This window comes from Pseudorasbora parva, chromosome 25 (assembly GCF_024679245.1).
Source record: "Pseudorasbora parva isolate DD20220531a chromosome 25, ASM2467924v1, whole genome shotgun sequence".
NCBI lineage: Eukaryota > Metazoa > Chordata > Actinopteri > Cypriniformes > Gobionidae > Pseudorasbora > Pseudorasbora parva.
The window spans coordinates 29,276,536-29,291,490 of NC_090196.1; the positions used below are offsets into that span (position 1 = coordinate 29,276,536).

General features: G+C 37.9%; 1 protein-coding gene across 1 annotated transcript; it reads right to left on the reverse strand.

Moving 5' to 3' along the window:
- Nucleotides 1-4,956: 4,956 nt before the first annotated feature.
- Nucleotides 4,957-13,241, reverse strand: parvg (parvin, gamma). Its single transcript, XM_067437180.1, has 13 exons — nt 13,063-13,241; nt 11,987-12,049; nt 11,276-11,343; nt 11,034-11,136; nt 10,104-10,244; nt 9,902-10,017; nt 8,838-8,893; nt 8,701-8,735; nt 8,506-8,567; nt 8,362-8,430; nt 6,478-6,579; nt 6,049-6,121; nt 4,957-5,522 (listed from the first exon to the last, which is right to left on the reverse strand). Exons 2-13 carry the CDS (start codon nt 12,039-12,041, stop codon nt 5,449-5,451), a joined length of 954 nt encoding a protein of 317 aa, XP_067293281.1. The 5' UTR covers nt 12,042-12,049; nt 13,063-13,241; the 3' UTR covers nt 4,957-5,448.
- Nucleotides 13,242-14,955: the final 1,714 nt, after the last annotated feature.

Sequence of the window (14,955 nt, forward strand, 5' to 3'; positions counted from 1 at the left end):
AATAAAAGGTACATTAATGACATCAAGAATGATGGGGAATTTGTGTCCTTTTCATAAACATTGAGGTCTAATTATAAGAACTCTAAATGGTGTTGAAAATAAGCTTTGTTTTTTTTAAGCAAAATACAATTTCTTATTTTCCTTTTGATTTTAAATGGTGTGTTTTGTGAAATTCACCCATGCTAATAAATGGCTAGAATCCGAGAAGAAATGGAAGCAAACAGGTAGCAGTATATTTATTTTGAAATGTAATATGCAAAACGGCAATCTATTTCTGTATTTAAATTTTTTCATACCAAATATGCAACGTTGAGCAAAATGCTAATTCAAATTCAGTAATATCATTAAAATTTGCCATTTCCTACATTAGTTTTAACCAAGCGGCAACCTCCCGCAGTTTCTCTTGAAGCCAATATGGAAGTGACTTAAACTGCAATTCATCGACTGGCCACTAGAGACAGGCTCTAGAAGAGAGCAGATTATCAATAAGCTTCATGTTAAAATGCTTTACAGCAGAAAAAAAAACATGTTTACAGCCTGTTACAAATTATGGTTTTGGTCTCTCTAATATCTCTAATTTTGCCCTTCATGACAACTGTTAGGGGGTGAATTTTTTATATATAAAGCCTTAAACTTCTGCATAATTAAGGGCGTGGCCACTTTGATTGACAAGTGGATTGCCGTTTGTCTGCTGTCTGTTAGTCATTGTATCACCTCAGCCCCGCCCACATTCCGCCTCTTTGCCCGTTTTCTGTTACCCTGGAGTGACACGCTGGCAAGATGGCGACGGCCAGCTCGACCCTACTTCACGCTTTAAAACTGCTCTTTAAAAGCCCATGGGTGACGTCACGGACACTACGTCCATATTTTTTTTTACAGTCTATGGCAGGGCTATTCAAATCTTACCCTGGAGGGCCAATGCGGTGCAGAGTTTAGCTCCAACCCTAATCAAACACACCTGAACATGCTAATCAATGTCTTCAGGATCATTAGAAAATCACAGGTGAGTGTGTTTGATCAGGGTTGGAGCTAAACTCTGCACCCCATTGGCCCTCCAGGGTAAGATTTGAATAGCCCTGGTCTATGGTATTAACATATAATTGGAACATATTTTAATGTTTTATACGTTGTAATATGCATTACAGATATTAATGTTTAATGTTCAAGAAATTAAATAATGTTTAACATGTTCAAGCAAAAATTATAACAAAATTATAATTAAATTTTATTTTTCTTAATTGCCTTTACACTCACAGCTAAGAAACTTACAATTGCATTTCTATTAAACGTCCTGCAATGAAAGTAGAAAAATTCAATGTTGAATTGAAAATGCATTCCAACCGAGACGATCGCGTCCTTGCCCCGCCCTGTCAATCATGTCAATCACAGCGAGGCCAGGTGTTGGAAACATGGCAGAGGTATAGGTATTAAGAGCCAGGCACTTACTGGCAGATGAAGTGGAGCAAGAACAGAAAAATTGCCGAAAGATGTAATGCAAAATGTAAATTTAAATACAAAAATACATTGCCATTTTGCATATTACATTACAAATTGAAAATTGCTACCCATATGCTTCCAAGAAGAGAGCCAAACTTTATTGCCATAAGTATTGGGACACCCCTCCAAATCACTGAATTCAGGTGTCCAATCACGTCCATGGCCACAGGAATATAAATCAAGCACTAGTAATGCAGACACTTCTACAAACATTAGTGAAAGAATGGGTCGCTCTCAGGAGCTCAGTGAACTCAAGCGTGGTACTGTGATAGGTTGCCACCTGTGCAATAAGTCCATTCGGGGAAATGTACTCTCTACTAAATATTCCACACTCAACTGTTAGTGGGATTATAACAAAGTGGAAGCAATTGGGAATATCAGCAACTCACAGAGTAAAATCACAGAGCGGGGTCAGCGCATACTGAGGGTCACAGTGCACCAAGTCACCAATTTTCTGCAGAGTCAATAGCTCCAGACCTCCAAACATCTGTAGCCTTCAGATGAGCTCAAGATCAGTGTGTAGAGAGCTTCATGGAATGGGTTTCCATGGCCGAGTAGCTCATCTAAGCCTTACATCACCAAGTGCAATGCAAAGCGTGAGATGCAGTGGAGTAAAGCAGCCGCCACTGGACTCTAGAGCAGAGGAGACGGGTTTCTCTGGAGCGACCAATCCCGCTTCTCTGTCTGGCAATCCAATGGATGAGTCTGAGTTTGGCGGTTGCAAGGAGAACAGTATTTGTCTGACTGCAGTGTGCCAAGTGTAAAGTTTGATGTGGAGGAAATTGACTGGCCTGCACAGACTCCTGACCTCAAACCGATAGAACACCTTTGGGATGAATTAGAGCGGAGACTGAGAGCCAGGTCTTCTCGTCCAACATCAGTGCCTGACCTCACAAATGCGCTTCTAGAAGAATGGTAAAAAATTCCCATAAACACACTCCTAAACCTTCTGGAAAGCCTTCCCAGAAGAGTTGAAGCTGTTATAGCTGCAAAGGGCCCAAACTCCATATTAAACTGTACGGAATAAAAACTATAACTATATTTTCAACAGTTTTGGGACACCTGCCTTTACATGCACATGAACTTCAATGTCATCCCAATCTCATTGAAGTTCATGTGCATGTAAAGGCAGGCGTCCCAAAACTTTTGACAGTATAGTTCATTTAAGAGTGCCACATTAAAATGTGTACTAATCGTGATATGTGATGATTGCTAGTCATGCTAAATAATTTGACTGAACTCGTATCAGGGATCGGTGAGCAATGGGTGGTTTTTAAGCAACCTGTTACCACCTTCGTCATTTCTCGACCTTCAATCAACATGATGTTCTAGGAAACAAGGAAAGTCATCATTACCATAATTGGATTCTTGCCACTGCCGGGGCTTGAATTGAAAGCCGAGATTTGCTGTACGTGATTGTAACTGTCAAGTCACCGCTGAAAAAACGCTTCATGACCATACAACAAATTACAGTCTAAAAGTCCAATGTCATGCTCTAGTATCTACATCAACATGAAAGCAGTTGCCTTAGTGTCAATCTTCACCTGTTCGTACAGCTCTGCAGATTTTACCTTGCAACAGGTGATTTGGTAAACACACAAGCCTCATCATTGTTTCACAAGTGGGTACTATGTACAACGTAGCATTATGTTAAACTTTGTCAAATTTGTAGGACACATGAAAAAAAATAAACTTTTAGAGTTGGAACTTTTGTTTATGTGCAGTTCTTACCACAGTTTATCTCCAGCAGTGACTCAGACTCTATTTTACCTTAGGCCAGCCTGAGATGATGAGACATCAGCAGGGGGTTTCAGTTGTACATTGCTGTGTCTGTATTCATTTAAAACATTCGCCGCCTTCAGTAACCTCCCCATCCATCCCAGAAATCAGCTCCACCACTGCAGGTCATTATAGCCAGCTTTGAGTGGACGCAGAGGGCGAACTGGACAGGGACGGATGTTTTGTGTCTCCGAGGCTCATCTACCCATTTAATCAGAGGGCTGTCGAGTTCTAGATAGGGTGTCCTCTGGTCGCTCTGGGTTCATTATGTAGGCTGCTTTTGAAGTTGTTAATGTGAGAATTTCTAGATATTCTGTCTGCCTGTCTGTCCAACCCACCTACCTGTCTCTATTGCAATCTGCTTTCTTACCTCTCTCCATCCTACAGATTTAATTCATTTTTATGACACTAACACCCACGGTGAAGGGATAAGAAAGGCTGAAATATTGCAGTTATGAATATAAACGAATAACAAACAGGCGTTAGGATGAAAAATGCCTGCCTCTTATGCATTTCCTGCTCAGTAACAGCAATGGTAAAAAATTACCCAAGGGCAATTCACCATTAAAACGCTATCAGAGCATCCATCCACCCGCACCTCAAATCCCGGCCTATTCGCTGAGGAGACTCTCTAAAACCTCCCATAATGCTTTTGCCATTTAGATTAAATGGAAGTCATTCACCGTATCCAATTTGAGAGAACACACATTAAGGAAATTAAATTACGTCGGTGGATGGAGGGGAGTCTGGTGAGATATGCCCTTTACTGTTGATGAATAGGAGTTTTAGTTTTAGTTTATCTAAAGTTTAGAAATAATGTACTGTATCATTGGCATTTGTTCACATTCAATCGAAGTTTATTCATATTTAACAATATATCTAGCATTTTTGTGTTTTTTATAGCTATAATGAAATTTAACGGCTGTCTTTCTGAGGTAAAATGCGTCATCACGTGACATTTTGTTTACTATCGGTTTTATGGAAGTCTTTCCACGGTTGATTGAAACACTGATTGGGCAATTACTTGACAGTTTATATGTTTTAGTAAGTTATGGATTACTGTTTATTTCAACATACCTTCTTCTGATGTCCATTCATGATTTTCAAAGTAGTGAAGAGGAAAAGAGACGACTGGTTCACGTACGCCCATTTGCCGCTTTAACTGAATGATCTGTCACGTGTGCCATTAAAGAATGCCTCAACGTATGCTTCATGTGCTATCAGAATTATTTAAATAAGAGTTTCCTGGATAAAATCTGCACATGAACACCCTCTGATGTCATGTTTATCACTCGAAGTTCGGAAATAATTTTGAGACCCAAATTCCGGAGATGGGCGTGCCATAAACTTTAAACAGTGGCGGAAAACTGTGACCTGGTATTTATTACCCTCAAAACATCTAGATTGTCTTGTCTTGTAATTAATAGTTAATATTTACATATACGAGTAATCATTTGAATCGTATATTGTTTTCAATGGATTTCAATTTTTTATTTTATGGGGACATTCCATAGGCATACTGCCTACAAACTGTATATGTTATCTACTACCATCCCCTAATCCTATCTCAGAAAACATTCTGCATTTTTACATTTTCACAAAAAAAAAAAAACCATCACGATTTATACACTGTTTTCATCATGAGGACCAAATGAATGACAAGGATTTCTGATATTGCCATCTTTATTGCCACACACACACACACACACACACACAACAAAGTATTATTTAAAGTATATTAAAGAAAAAGGGGACATCGTTTCAGAGATGTTATGTGCCACTTTTATTTGAAGAGAAGCTGCAAGTCAGCAGAAAAATGCTGAGTGATACTAAAAGACTAATCCGCATTTGTCCAAAAACAAAACAAAAAAACGGGAAAGTGGAAAAGTAAAAAGGTGTAATTAAATTAAAGCTGTCGTCGGCATCCAAAAGTAATTTCCATGATGAGATGACTGGCTGTGTCCTCATTTCTGCTATGAAGCCTCTTCAAATGGTTCAAAGACACTTTGTACAATTGCTTCAAATGTGTTCTCTGAGTGGCAAAGTAATCTGACAGTCAAATCCGTGCCTCAGATTTTTTTTGTAGGAAGAAAGTCACAAATTTACAGTTAATTTGATTATTAAAACATCATGGAAGGTTTTATTGAATTTACAGTTCAGGGGAGAGCTAGATTATTTGTATTTGTGCCTCTTGAATAAGTAATACAACACTTTCACAGTGGCTGGAACGTCTTGGGAAACAATGTCTGTGAAAAAAAATGAGAAATTTGCTTATTAATGAATCAACAACCAGGCAGATCATCACATGCTAAATAGTTTTGTACTGATTAAGTACACAAAAACAGCCTAAACAGGGGGGTTAGTAGTGTACATGTCCTTCATAAAAAAGGTATAACCATTATGCATTATTGCATTGTCTTGTCTTGTGACAAGCACAGTGGAAAGAAAAAATCCAAGATGGAAGACGAAGTGAGAGAGTTGTTGATTTGCATGCATGATATCAAAAGATGTAGGTTCCAAAGGGGTGTTTTTGGTTCCCTAAAGAAACGTTCAATGCACTTTTCTTTTCTTTTTTCTTTTTTATGTGTGCAAAAGAACATTTTAATAATCCAAATGAACTTTTTCCACAATAAAGAACCTTTTGAAAATTTAGAAGGTTCCAAGAATTGTGAAAGTTTTTCATGGAACCATCAAAGAACCTTTATTTTTAAAAGCGTTGAGTGGTTTTGCTTAGGATATACCCACTAGTTTAGATGATCTTAAAATAATTACCTTGAGGGTCAATGGCCTGAACCGGAAGCCCTCTGTCTATAAGAAGATCCAATGCAAGCGTCACATTGTGGAGCTGCATGTGAACGAAGAACAACTTTAAAAAGTTTAAACAAACAAAGTAAATATTGTAAAATCACAACACTGCAAGTTCTCAGTAACTGTAAGATCATTAGTTTTGATTCCTGTCTTTTGCATTACCCTCAGGTTCTTAACCTGCCTTATGCTGCTGTGCTGTCATATCCACTGTCATCCTAAGAGACGTTAATTATACGATTGCGAGACACTTGGAGGTGCATGTGAAGTTACGCTGATTTCAAATCCCATAAGCCTGGATTAAATTTTGCTTCTTGTTGCAAGCAGCAATGGAGCTCGCTAACAACATGGTTCTCTTGTTTCAATGCAAATGCAAAACTCAAAATGTTTTCTCACCATTTCAGAGCTCCCAACAGGACAAAGGAAGAACTCGCACAATGGAATGAAGAAGCCCTCCAACTGACCGATCAACAAGAGCAGAATCACTCCATCTGCAAACTAATAATATCCCAAAATAAACACATTAAACATGACAGGGAGATGTCAAAAACAAAGAGGTCAATCACAAATAAAGATTTTTGTCATGCTTTTGTAATCTTTTTTTTTTTTTTCAGTGTAGGGCCAAGTGTAACTTATCACATATTCCAGATTCCCGTTGCCATTCTTTCTCCAAAATATACGCAACTAACTGCTGTCAAGGGCAACACTTCATGTGTGTGTGTCAAACCGGCCCACAGAACAGAGGGGCGGGTTGAGCAAAGCTTATCATCAAAGCTTATTAAATTATCATTTAAAGCTGTATGCACTGAAATGGCTTGGTAAAAACAGAGCTGTTTTTGACCAGGTAAAATTATGTTTTCTTACAATACTAAGGAGAATTTTTAATTAAGGTATAAAACAAACTTTTCACTTAGACACTAAAGAATCATATTAACTTGTAAAAATGGCATTATATGACCCCTTAAAAAAATGGTAAATGGAAAAATGGAAACTGTTAAAGGGGTCATGTCATGAGAAATCAAGTTTACCTTGATCTTTTGGCATATAAGAGGTCTTTGTAGCATTAAAACATATTGCAAGTTTGATAGCTTAAAAAGCCTTCCTCATTATAAACAAAACTTTTAAAGTGCCCATGTTATGGTTTTTTCAATATTCGCTTTCATGCAGTGTGTAAAATAGCTGTTTGTGAATATAAACAGTCTGCAAAGTTGTAAAGTCGAAAGTGCATGGTTAAAGTCGATTAGAACTGCAAACACGAATAAAAAGTGTTAAAAACTACAAACATGGAGGATGTGCGAGTCCAACAGTTAAGTAGAGCGGTTTAGATGAAGGGGTGATTAATTATCAGTATCTAACCTGACAAAAAGATATATATTTATTCAGTGTTATTCACATTATGTTTCACTTTCAGCAGCTTTGTGAACTTTTGTAATGAGATGTTTGTCCATTCACTTTTAAACATCATCATCATATTCAAATTTAACACATGAAGTATCAAATACAAGAAAACTCATGCGTTTGATATTTGAATATGATGATGTGTTAAAAAGTTAATGGACAACTGTATCATTACAAAATGTCCATATCATTTTTAGGATGTAGTATAATTAGCCAAATTGGGACGCGGCAATTGTCTCTCAAAGGAAAGAATCGACTCTGAACCACCTAAACGAGTCGCCAGGAATTCGAATCCCAATCAGTTACGGATACACATCACCAGCTAATACACACTCGAAAAAATGCTGGGTTAAAACCAAACCCAAGTTGGGTTGAAAATGGACAAACCCAGAAATTGGGTTGTTTAAATGGGTCCATTCAATGGGTTCAAACAACCCAATGTCTCAATTTTTCCATTTTCAACCCAACTTGGGTTGTTTTTAACCCAGCATTTTTTAGAGTGCATTTGCGTAATGCCCGCCTACATTGTCCGATCGCATCACAAGCAACTTGACCCGCCCTTCAACGCTGGATTCGCAAAACGATTGCTCCTGAAAGTGCTCAGTTTATTTGGACCAGTTTGCTCCTCAGAATCGCAACCTGTAAGTATTTTCTACCAGGTGTTCAAAAAACGTATTGTGTTTTATATTTTGTACGTTTCTGGCTAACTCACACTAACTGTCTTACTGAAATACTTCTGCTAAGCAGCTCTGGGCCACTACCTAAAACTGTGTTAACCCCTATACTCATTTCTTTCAAGTTGATCTCTAGGAAGAAAAAAAATTAATAGAAAAAAAATTCCAACATGAGCCCTTTAAACTGAGGTCTAGGAGAGTTGCGCACCTGTTTGTCGATCTCTGTCACACTTAGTCCCAGAGATGACATGTTCTTATTTACAAAGTGCAAAATGGCCTGTAGGAAAGAAAACTTGATGAAGCAGTGAAAGATTTGGGTCAAAGGCAATACATTTAGAAACTGGATCGGAACCTTTTTCACGGTCTCAATTTTGTGAGCCTCCAGCTTGAAGAGCTCATCAATGGGACATTCCTCTGCAAAGACATTGCAAGAGAGAGATTAAGAAGCAAACGCTTTCTTCTTTATACGCCTCCACTATCTGAAAGTTACTGATGCTTATAAATATGGAAATGAAAAGGCTCAGAGTTCAGCCTCTGTTTGACTCACTGTTGGATTCTCTCTCAAGCTCTTCACAGGAATCACTGCGGAGACACACAGCGGACCATGAAAACGCTGGTTTGGACATTGTCACTGAGTTTCAAAGTGATGTTAAACATGTTTAATAGGGAAGGAGGTTCACAGACCTTTGAAATGTGATGAATTCGGTCTGCTTGCCTGCCTTGATGCCCTTTTTTGTGACCTGTTTAACAAATTAGATTTTAATGAATGCTGACAACATGAACATCTAACTTTTATAATGTAATTTAACTTCTCAGTGAGTATTTTTAAAGTGAAATCATGTAAGTGTTGATTAGATGATGGGTTTTAGGCTCTTATACTATTGGTTAATATATATTTTTTCTATGGGTGTGCAGCTTTGATTATATGATGAAAAAGAAGAAAGATTTAGATAATCTTTTTACATAATGTGCATCCTTTTTTTCCAAATAATATGCAATAAAAAATGGTTACTTTTTAATTAAATCAGAAATGTTTAATACATTTCATTATAGAATACATTGATGAATTGTGACAAATTATGTAAACATTCTTCATTTTAATATGCATATTATTATTTTTCTTAATCTGGGGGGGGAAAAAAAACCTTCATAACAAGTAAATTATTTTCAAATAATATGCAATGATGAACTATGACAACAATTGTTCATTCAATATGCATATACATTTTTCAAATAATATGCAATTAAATATTGTAAACAAAAATTAAATCATTTTTCATTATAATATGCATAGCTGTTTTTTAAATAATATAGAGTGAAGAATTGTAGAAAATAATAAAATGATTTGTTCATAACAACAATTATTTTAAACAGTTCATTATAATATGCATATACATTTTTTTCAAATAATGTGATGACAAATAATTAAAAAATTAAGAAAGCAATTGTTTATTATAAAATGCATTTTCATTTATATTTTTTAATAATATTTAGTAATAAACTGTTAATACGTTTCTCATATTATATGTATATTAATATTTCAAATAATTATCTCAAGACCAAAATATCATAGAGACTAGGAAGAGGACTTATTTTGGCATTAAACAACTACCTAGAACACCTCAGCATCCGCATAGCAACACCCTGGCAACCACCTAGAACACCTCAGCATCCGCATAGCAACACCCTGGCAACCACCTAGGACACTAGTTTAGTGTGCATTCAAATAATTTCCATTAATCATTTACCTCACACTGAATGACCTCCACGCTGACGTTTACAGGCAGGACCAGATCGGGTTGGAAACGCCTCGCAATAGCAACCAGAACATGTAATGTAGCCAACAGGTCCCTGCTGTGAATGACTGACAGATTGGAGTGGGAGAACGGTAGGCATATGCTCATAAACATGTAAACAGGTCACTGACAAGAGCTGATCTGATTGACTCACGTTTAACGTTCCATTTGGCCGTTTCCTCATTAAGCCCTAAGCTCTCGTTCAGAGCTGTCAGGATGGCATCTAGTTTCCGTAGCTGGACATCAGTGCTCAACGCAATCTCCTCTACGTGTAACTGAACGCCAGCTAACCTGCCTGGGTTCAGAACATACACAGATATTTTATATCCAAATGAAAAGAAAGAAGCCTGCAACCTTATTTTTCGGCATTGTGACATCCTTTTCATGACATTTAAAGGGGTCATGAACTGAGAAATCAAATGTACCTTGAGCTTTTGACATATAAGTCATCATGAGAATAAGTTTCAGAACTATCCAAAAACAGCTCTTATTTTAACCAAGCCCAGAGAACGACTTGTTGTGGAATGTGCCTATAGATAGGTGAGAGACTGGCTCTGCAGAAGATGATTAACGCTTATTTCATCACCACAACTTTGGCTCCGCCCACTGGATTGTTAGTGAGATGACGAGTTAAAATTTCAGGGCAGGCTTTGCAAACAGACTTCTACCTTTACTTCAGACTTTAAGCGGACTTGAGCTTCGGAAAGGCGTATAAATAAAACCTCTTCTTCTTCTACAACATGTATGTGATAAGCTACAATGCTCATTACTGTGACCTTTCATGCCATGATCTAAATATAATGCTACAGATCTAAATGTAATGCTACAGATCTAAATGTAATGCTATAATCAACACTTTTCACAATTAGTTAATATTGAGAGCTATAATAGTATATAGTAGAATAGTAATAGAGTTCAACGTGTAATACTTAGCTATTTAATACGGACGTTTACACTAAATTCTCATTAAAACTGTAAGTGCACCCCAGGAAACATTATAAAGCACTAAGCAATGCAGTTCATGACCCCTTAAAGCATGTGAGAGTCACTGTTCAGAATGTTCTTGCTCGGACATGATTCTTACGTAACAGGTGATGAAGGACGAGTCCGTCATAGAGGTCTTCCTCCAGCGATCGCACCACGATGTGTTCAACTTTCAGGGTTGTGTTGATCCACTCCACCAAAACCTGCCACAAAGCAACATAGAAAATCCAGACATTCAGACACCGTCGGAAATGATACTCACATTAAGGTAGGTGGGCACAAGCACTAATCAAGGAGATGCTTTTGGTAAATCTCACACCACCTCAAAAAGTTGTATCTCACCTCTTTAAGTTTGTTGAGTTTGGGGTCTTCTAAAGATGTTGGCTGGATCATGAGTCTTCTCTCTGCTCCTTAAATCCACAATAAAACACATCAAATCTCACATTATAAGTCTCAGGGCGTTTATTTGCTTTCAGCTAAATGCCTTCATAAAAGAGTGTGGCTGTATTCTAATTTACATATAATAATAATTAATTACATTTATATAGCGCTTTTCTAAACACCCAAAGCGCTTTACATATAGAAGGGGGGAATCTCCTCCGCCACCACCACTTACAGTATAGTACAGAAGATTAGGATTAGCATGTCCTATATCAGAATGTTCAAAAAAATCACGAGTGGGGTAATACTGATGTATTTTATGTGGTGGAATAAAACGTGAAAGTGTCTTGAGCTTATGTTCATCACCATATACCTTATATCAGCCATTTAACCAAAACCCAATCAAAAAACCCAATTTAGGGATTATGTACCCAACCGGAAGTGCTAAAATGCTAATCTGATTCCATGTTTTTTTGGCCTACAAAATGATGTCGTACCTCACCTGCACCACTCTATTCTTGGAACAACTTTATAGTGAGTAAAACATGATGACCGAATTGTCATGGTTGGATGATTAGCTTATTTAAAAGTTGTTCTTTCCCATTATTAACGAAGTATAGCTATGCATGATAAAAGAGTGCACTGGGTTGATGTTGAGATGAATGTGCTCACCCTGATGATTGCTGAGTTCGTCCTTTTCCTCCTCCCGAGCTCCAAAGTCTGCCATTCTTTTGACTGTTTAAAAACATTGTTTTTGTAACACACACACGCACACAAAAGTGAACTTAATAACAGTTTTACTCAGCAGACATTTGATTTCTAGTGCTTCTGTTTGAAAAACAAGTTCTGTCTGCGTGTTTGTATCCTGGGGGAATTTCAAGGACTCGATTCATCTCGAGGTTGTGTTTTTGAATGGACATTTTTATGGCTATGATGAATTGCGGCGAACCGAAGCCGACTTCAAACGTCAAAACACAAGGACGGAGAATCTCCACAACACACAGCAGACACCCGTCTGCGGGAGATCTCGCGCTGAACGGAGGAGAAACACGGATATTTATGCCTTCCCGCATCACGCACGCCAGCCCACATTGACATAACACAGACTGACGGGGGGAAAACATAAACCTCTCTGACAACAAAAACATGCTGTGAGACTCGGAGACAAAGGAAGAGAGAGAACACGAAACAATAAAAGACGGAAAGAGACAGAAATTAGATTTTTAAAGGAATAGTTCGCCAAAAAATGAAAACTGCCATATGTACGGCCGTTTCAAACAAATGCTGAGGAGTCCACATGCAGCTCCAGAAAGAACAAAACAGCATTATACTTTTCATTTTCGAGTGAACTATATATTGCTTTGAATGTTTCTCCTTGACAGCACACGTTAGAGAGCTAATGGAGACTTTCGCTTTTAGACGTTTCCTGAGAAGAAAAAGTGAGTCAATCTCCTGTAGAGTTGCAGAAAAGGTCTACAATGTGGTCATGTTTCATAAAATATCTCAATATTAACTAAGATATTTCTTAAACCATTTAAAAAAACGAGTTATCTGGGATTTGCCATCCATGCTCATTTTATATTGCTTTATAATGATTGTACATCAACAATTGTTTCTCCAAAATAATTCTAGGAGAAACATCTGAGATAAAGGCGATACTTAAAACAAACAGAGAAGCCCACAAAGCCTACGAAAGAGCAATATCTGTGCAATACAATCCAGCCATGTTTGCAGCCACCAACATTCACCTCAGCTCTCGCCTCATATGTGGAGAAATCTTTCCTCTATCACGAAACGTAGTCCAACCGGTCCCGTCACCTTCCCTAAAAGAATCGATTTTATTCTACAACACAACCAACCATCTTTCTGATTCAGCTAATAACAAAAACAAGAACTTCAATTTCGGGTGAGGCCTATTTCAAACACCAGACAGGAAGTGGTTAAGGCACCAGTTCCTCTTTTTTGTAGTTTGTAGAAGCACAAAACATGTTCTGAAACTGTCACACACTTCATCACACACGTACAAGACCCTATAACAGACAGGAGGTCCAAACATGACATATCAGTCTGTAAATAACATTGATCCAACATTTCCTCTCTTCAAAATAACACACTCCATGTTTGTGAGCAACAATTGCATACATTTTCCACTCTCTCTTTCTGAGACTGAGAGAACGCCTCCCTTTGACTAGAAAAAAACAGAGGTAATTTGGGCTGGATGGTTGCCATGGTTACCATCCCAATGAATTCCCCCATTAAACGCAAGTTTGAATCCAGAACAAACAATTGGAAAAAAAGACCCTCAACGGAGCATCTGAAAACAACAGGATTATTTACATTCAGTCTCGCCCATCTGTGGATCTGTTTACATTTGTATCATCCTGGGAAATACAGTTTACATGTTCCCAAAAAAAATGAGAGCGGTGTTTGCCCATGCAAATCTAAGCTAGAGTGTTGTTAGGCAGTTGCTAGGGTGTTTGGAGTGGTTGGTTAGCCTGTTGCCATGTGGTTGCTTGGGTGTTGCCCGCTGATTGTTAGGATGTTGTTGTTGGGTTCCTTGCATGTTCTGAGTGGATTTTAGTGAGTTGCTAAGTTAGTTTGAGTGTAATAATCACTCAGACTGCATGCGACTGGTAGGATGTTCTCTCTAACTGCTTAAGTTTTTCTGAACGGTTGCTAGAAAGATAGTAAATGAAAGATTATATGTGCAAAGAAGAAGAAGAAGAAAGAAGCTGCCCTTCGGAGTGTGTAGGACATAGGGATGCTCACTTCTAATTCAAATTTGCGAATGCACACTTCAGAATCTCGGAAGAAGCAGTAGGTCAACCAGCTACTTTTTGCCTACTGTATTTTGAATACTGTAGTTGTGTCTTAAATGATGCACAATACACTTATGCACAATTTACCATAGAGTACGAGTTTTAAATGGATATTTTGTCATTTACTTTGTATCTTTCTGGTCAGTTTTCCTCATTATAGTCCCCTTTATCTTGCTCACTGGGATTCTTAACACAGGACGTAAACTGCATTACATACATTTATTGTGAAAGTTGCTTATACAAATCATTTTTAATTGAAAATGTTCTTCAGGTTTATACATCCAACATTAAGTGTAGCCAATTTAAGTTTTGACTGCTGTATTTATAATGTCACACTTGCTATTTAGCTAATGGTGTATTTGTTTTCATACATGAAAATATGTAGATGGATTTTAGGAAGGGGGTCCCACATAATATGATTCATCATATTTGTGGGTCCTTGGCATAATAAAGTTTGAAAACCTCTGAAATAGTCCATATAGCCTGACAAGCCAGACCCACATCAAGATGTTTGGTCTGGAAACTCACCATTGACAGCTCAATCTGAGGGGCGGATAAACGGTTGTCTTTCAAACTCCCTCTGCACTCTCAGATGACTTCAGTGCCGTTCTTTGTTCTTTTCTCAGAGAAAAGCTTAACTCAAGTCTTCCAGAGTTGCGGTCAAAGCTGATTCGAAAGACCGCCGTTCTCCAGTTTCTGTGTTTAATAGAAGCACGCAAGCACTACTCGGTCGTCGTCATTATGGCCCCGCCCACCGACTCTATACACAATGTGATTGGCCTGGCAAGAGTTTGTTGTTTCAGCTCAGAAGGGTATTGAGAG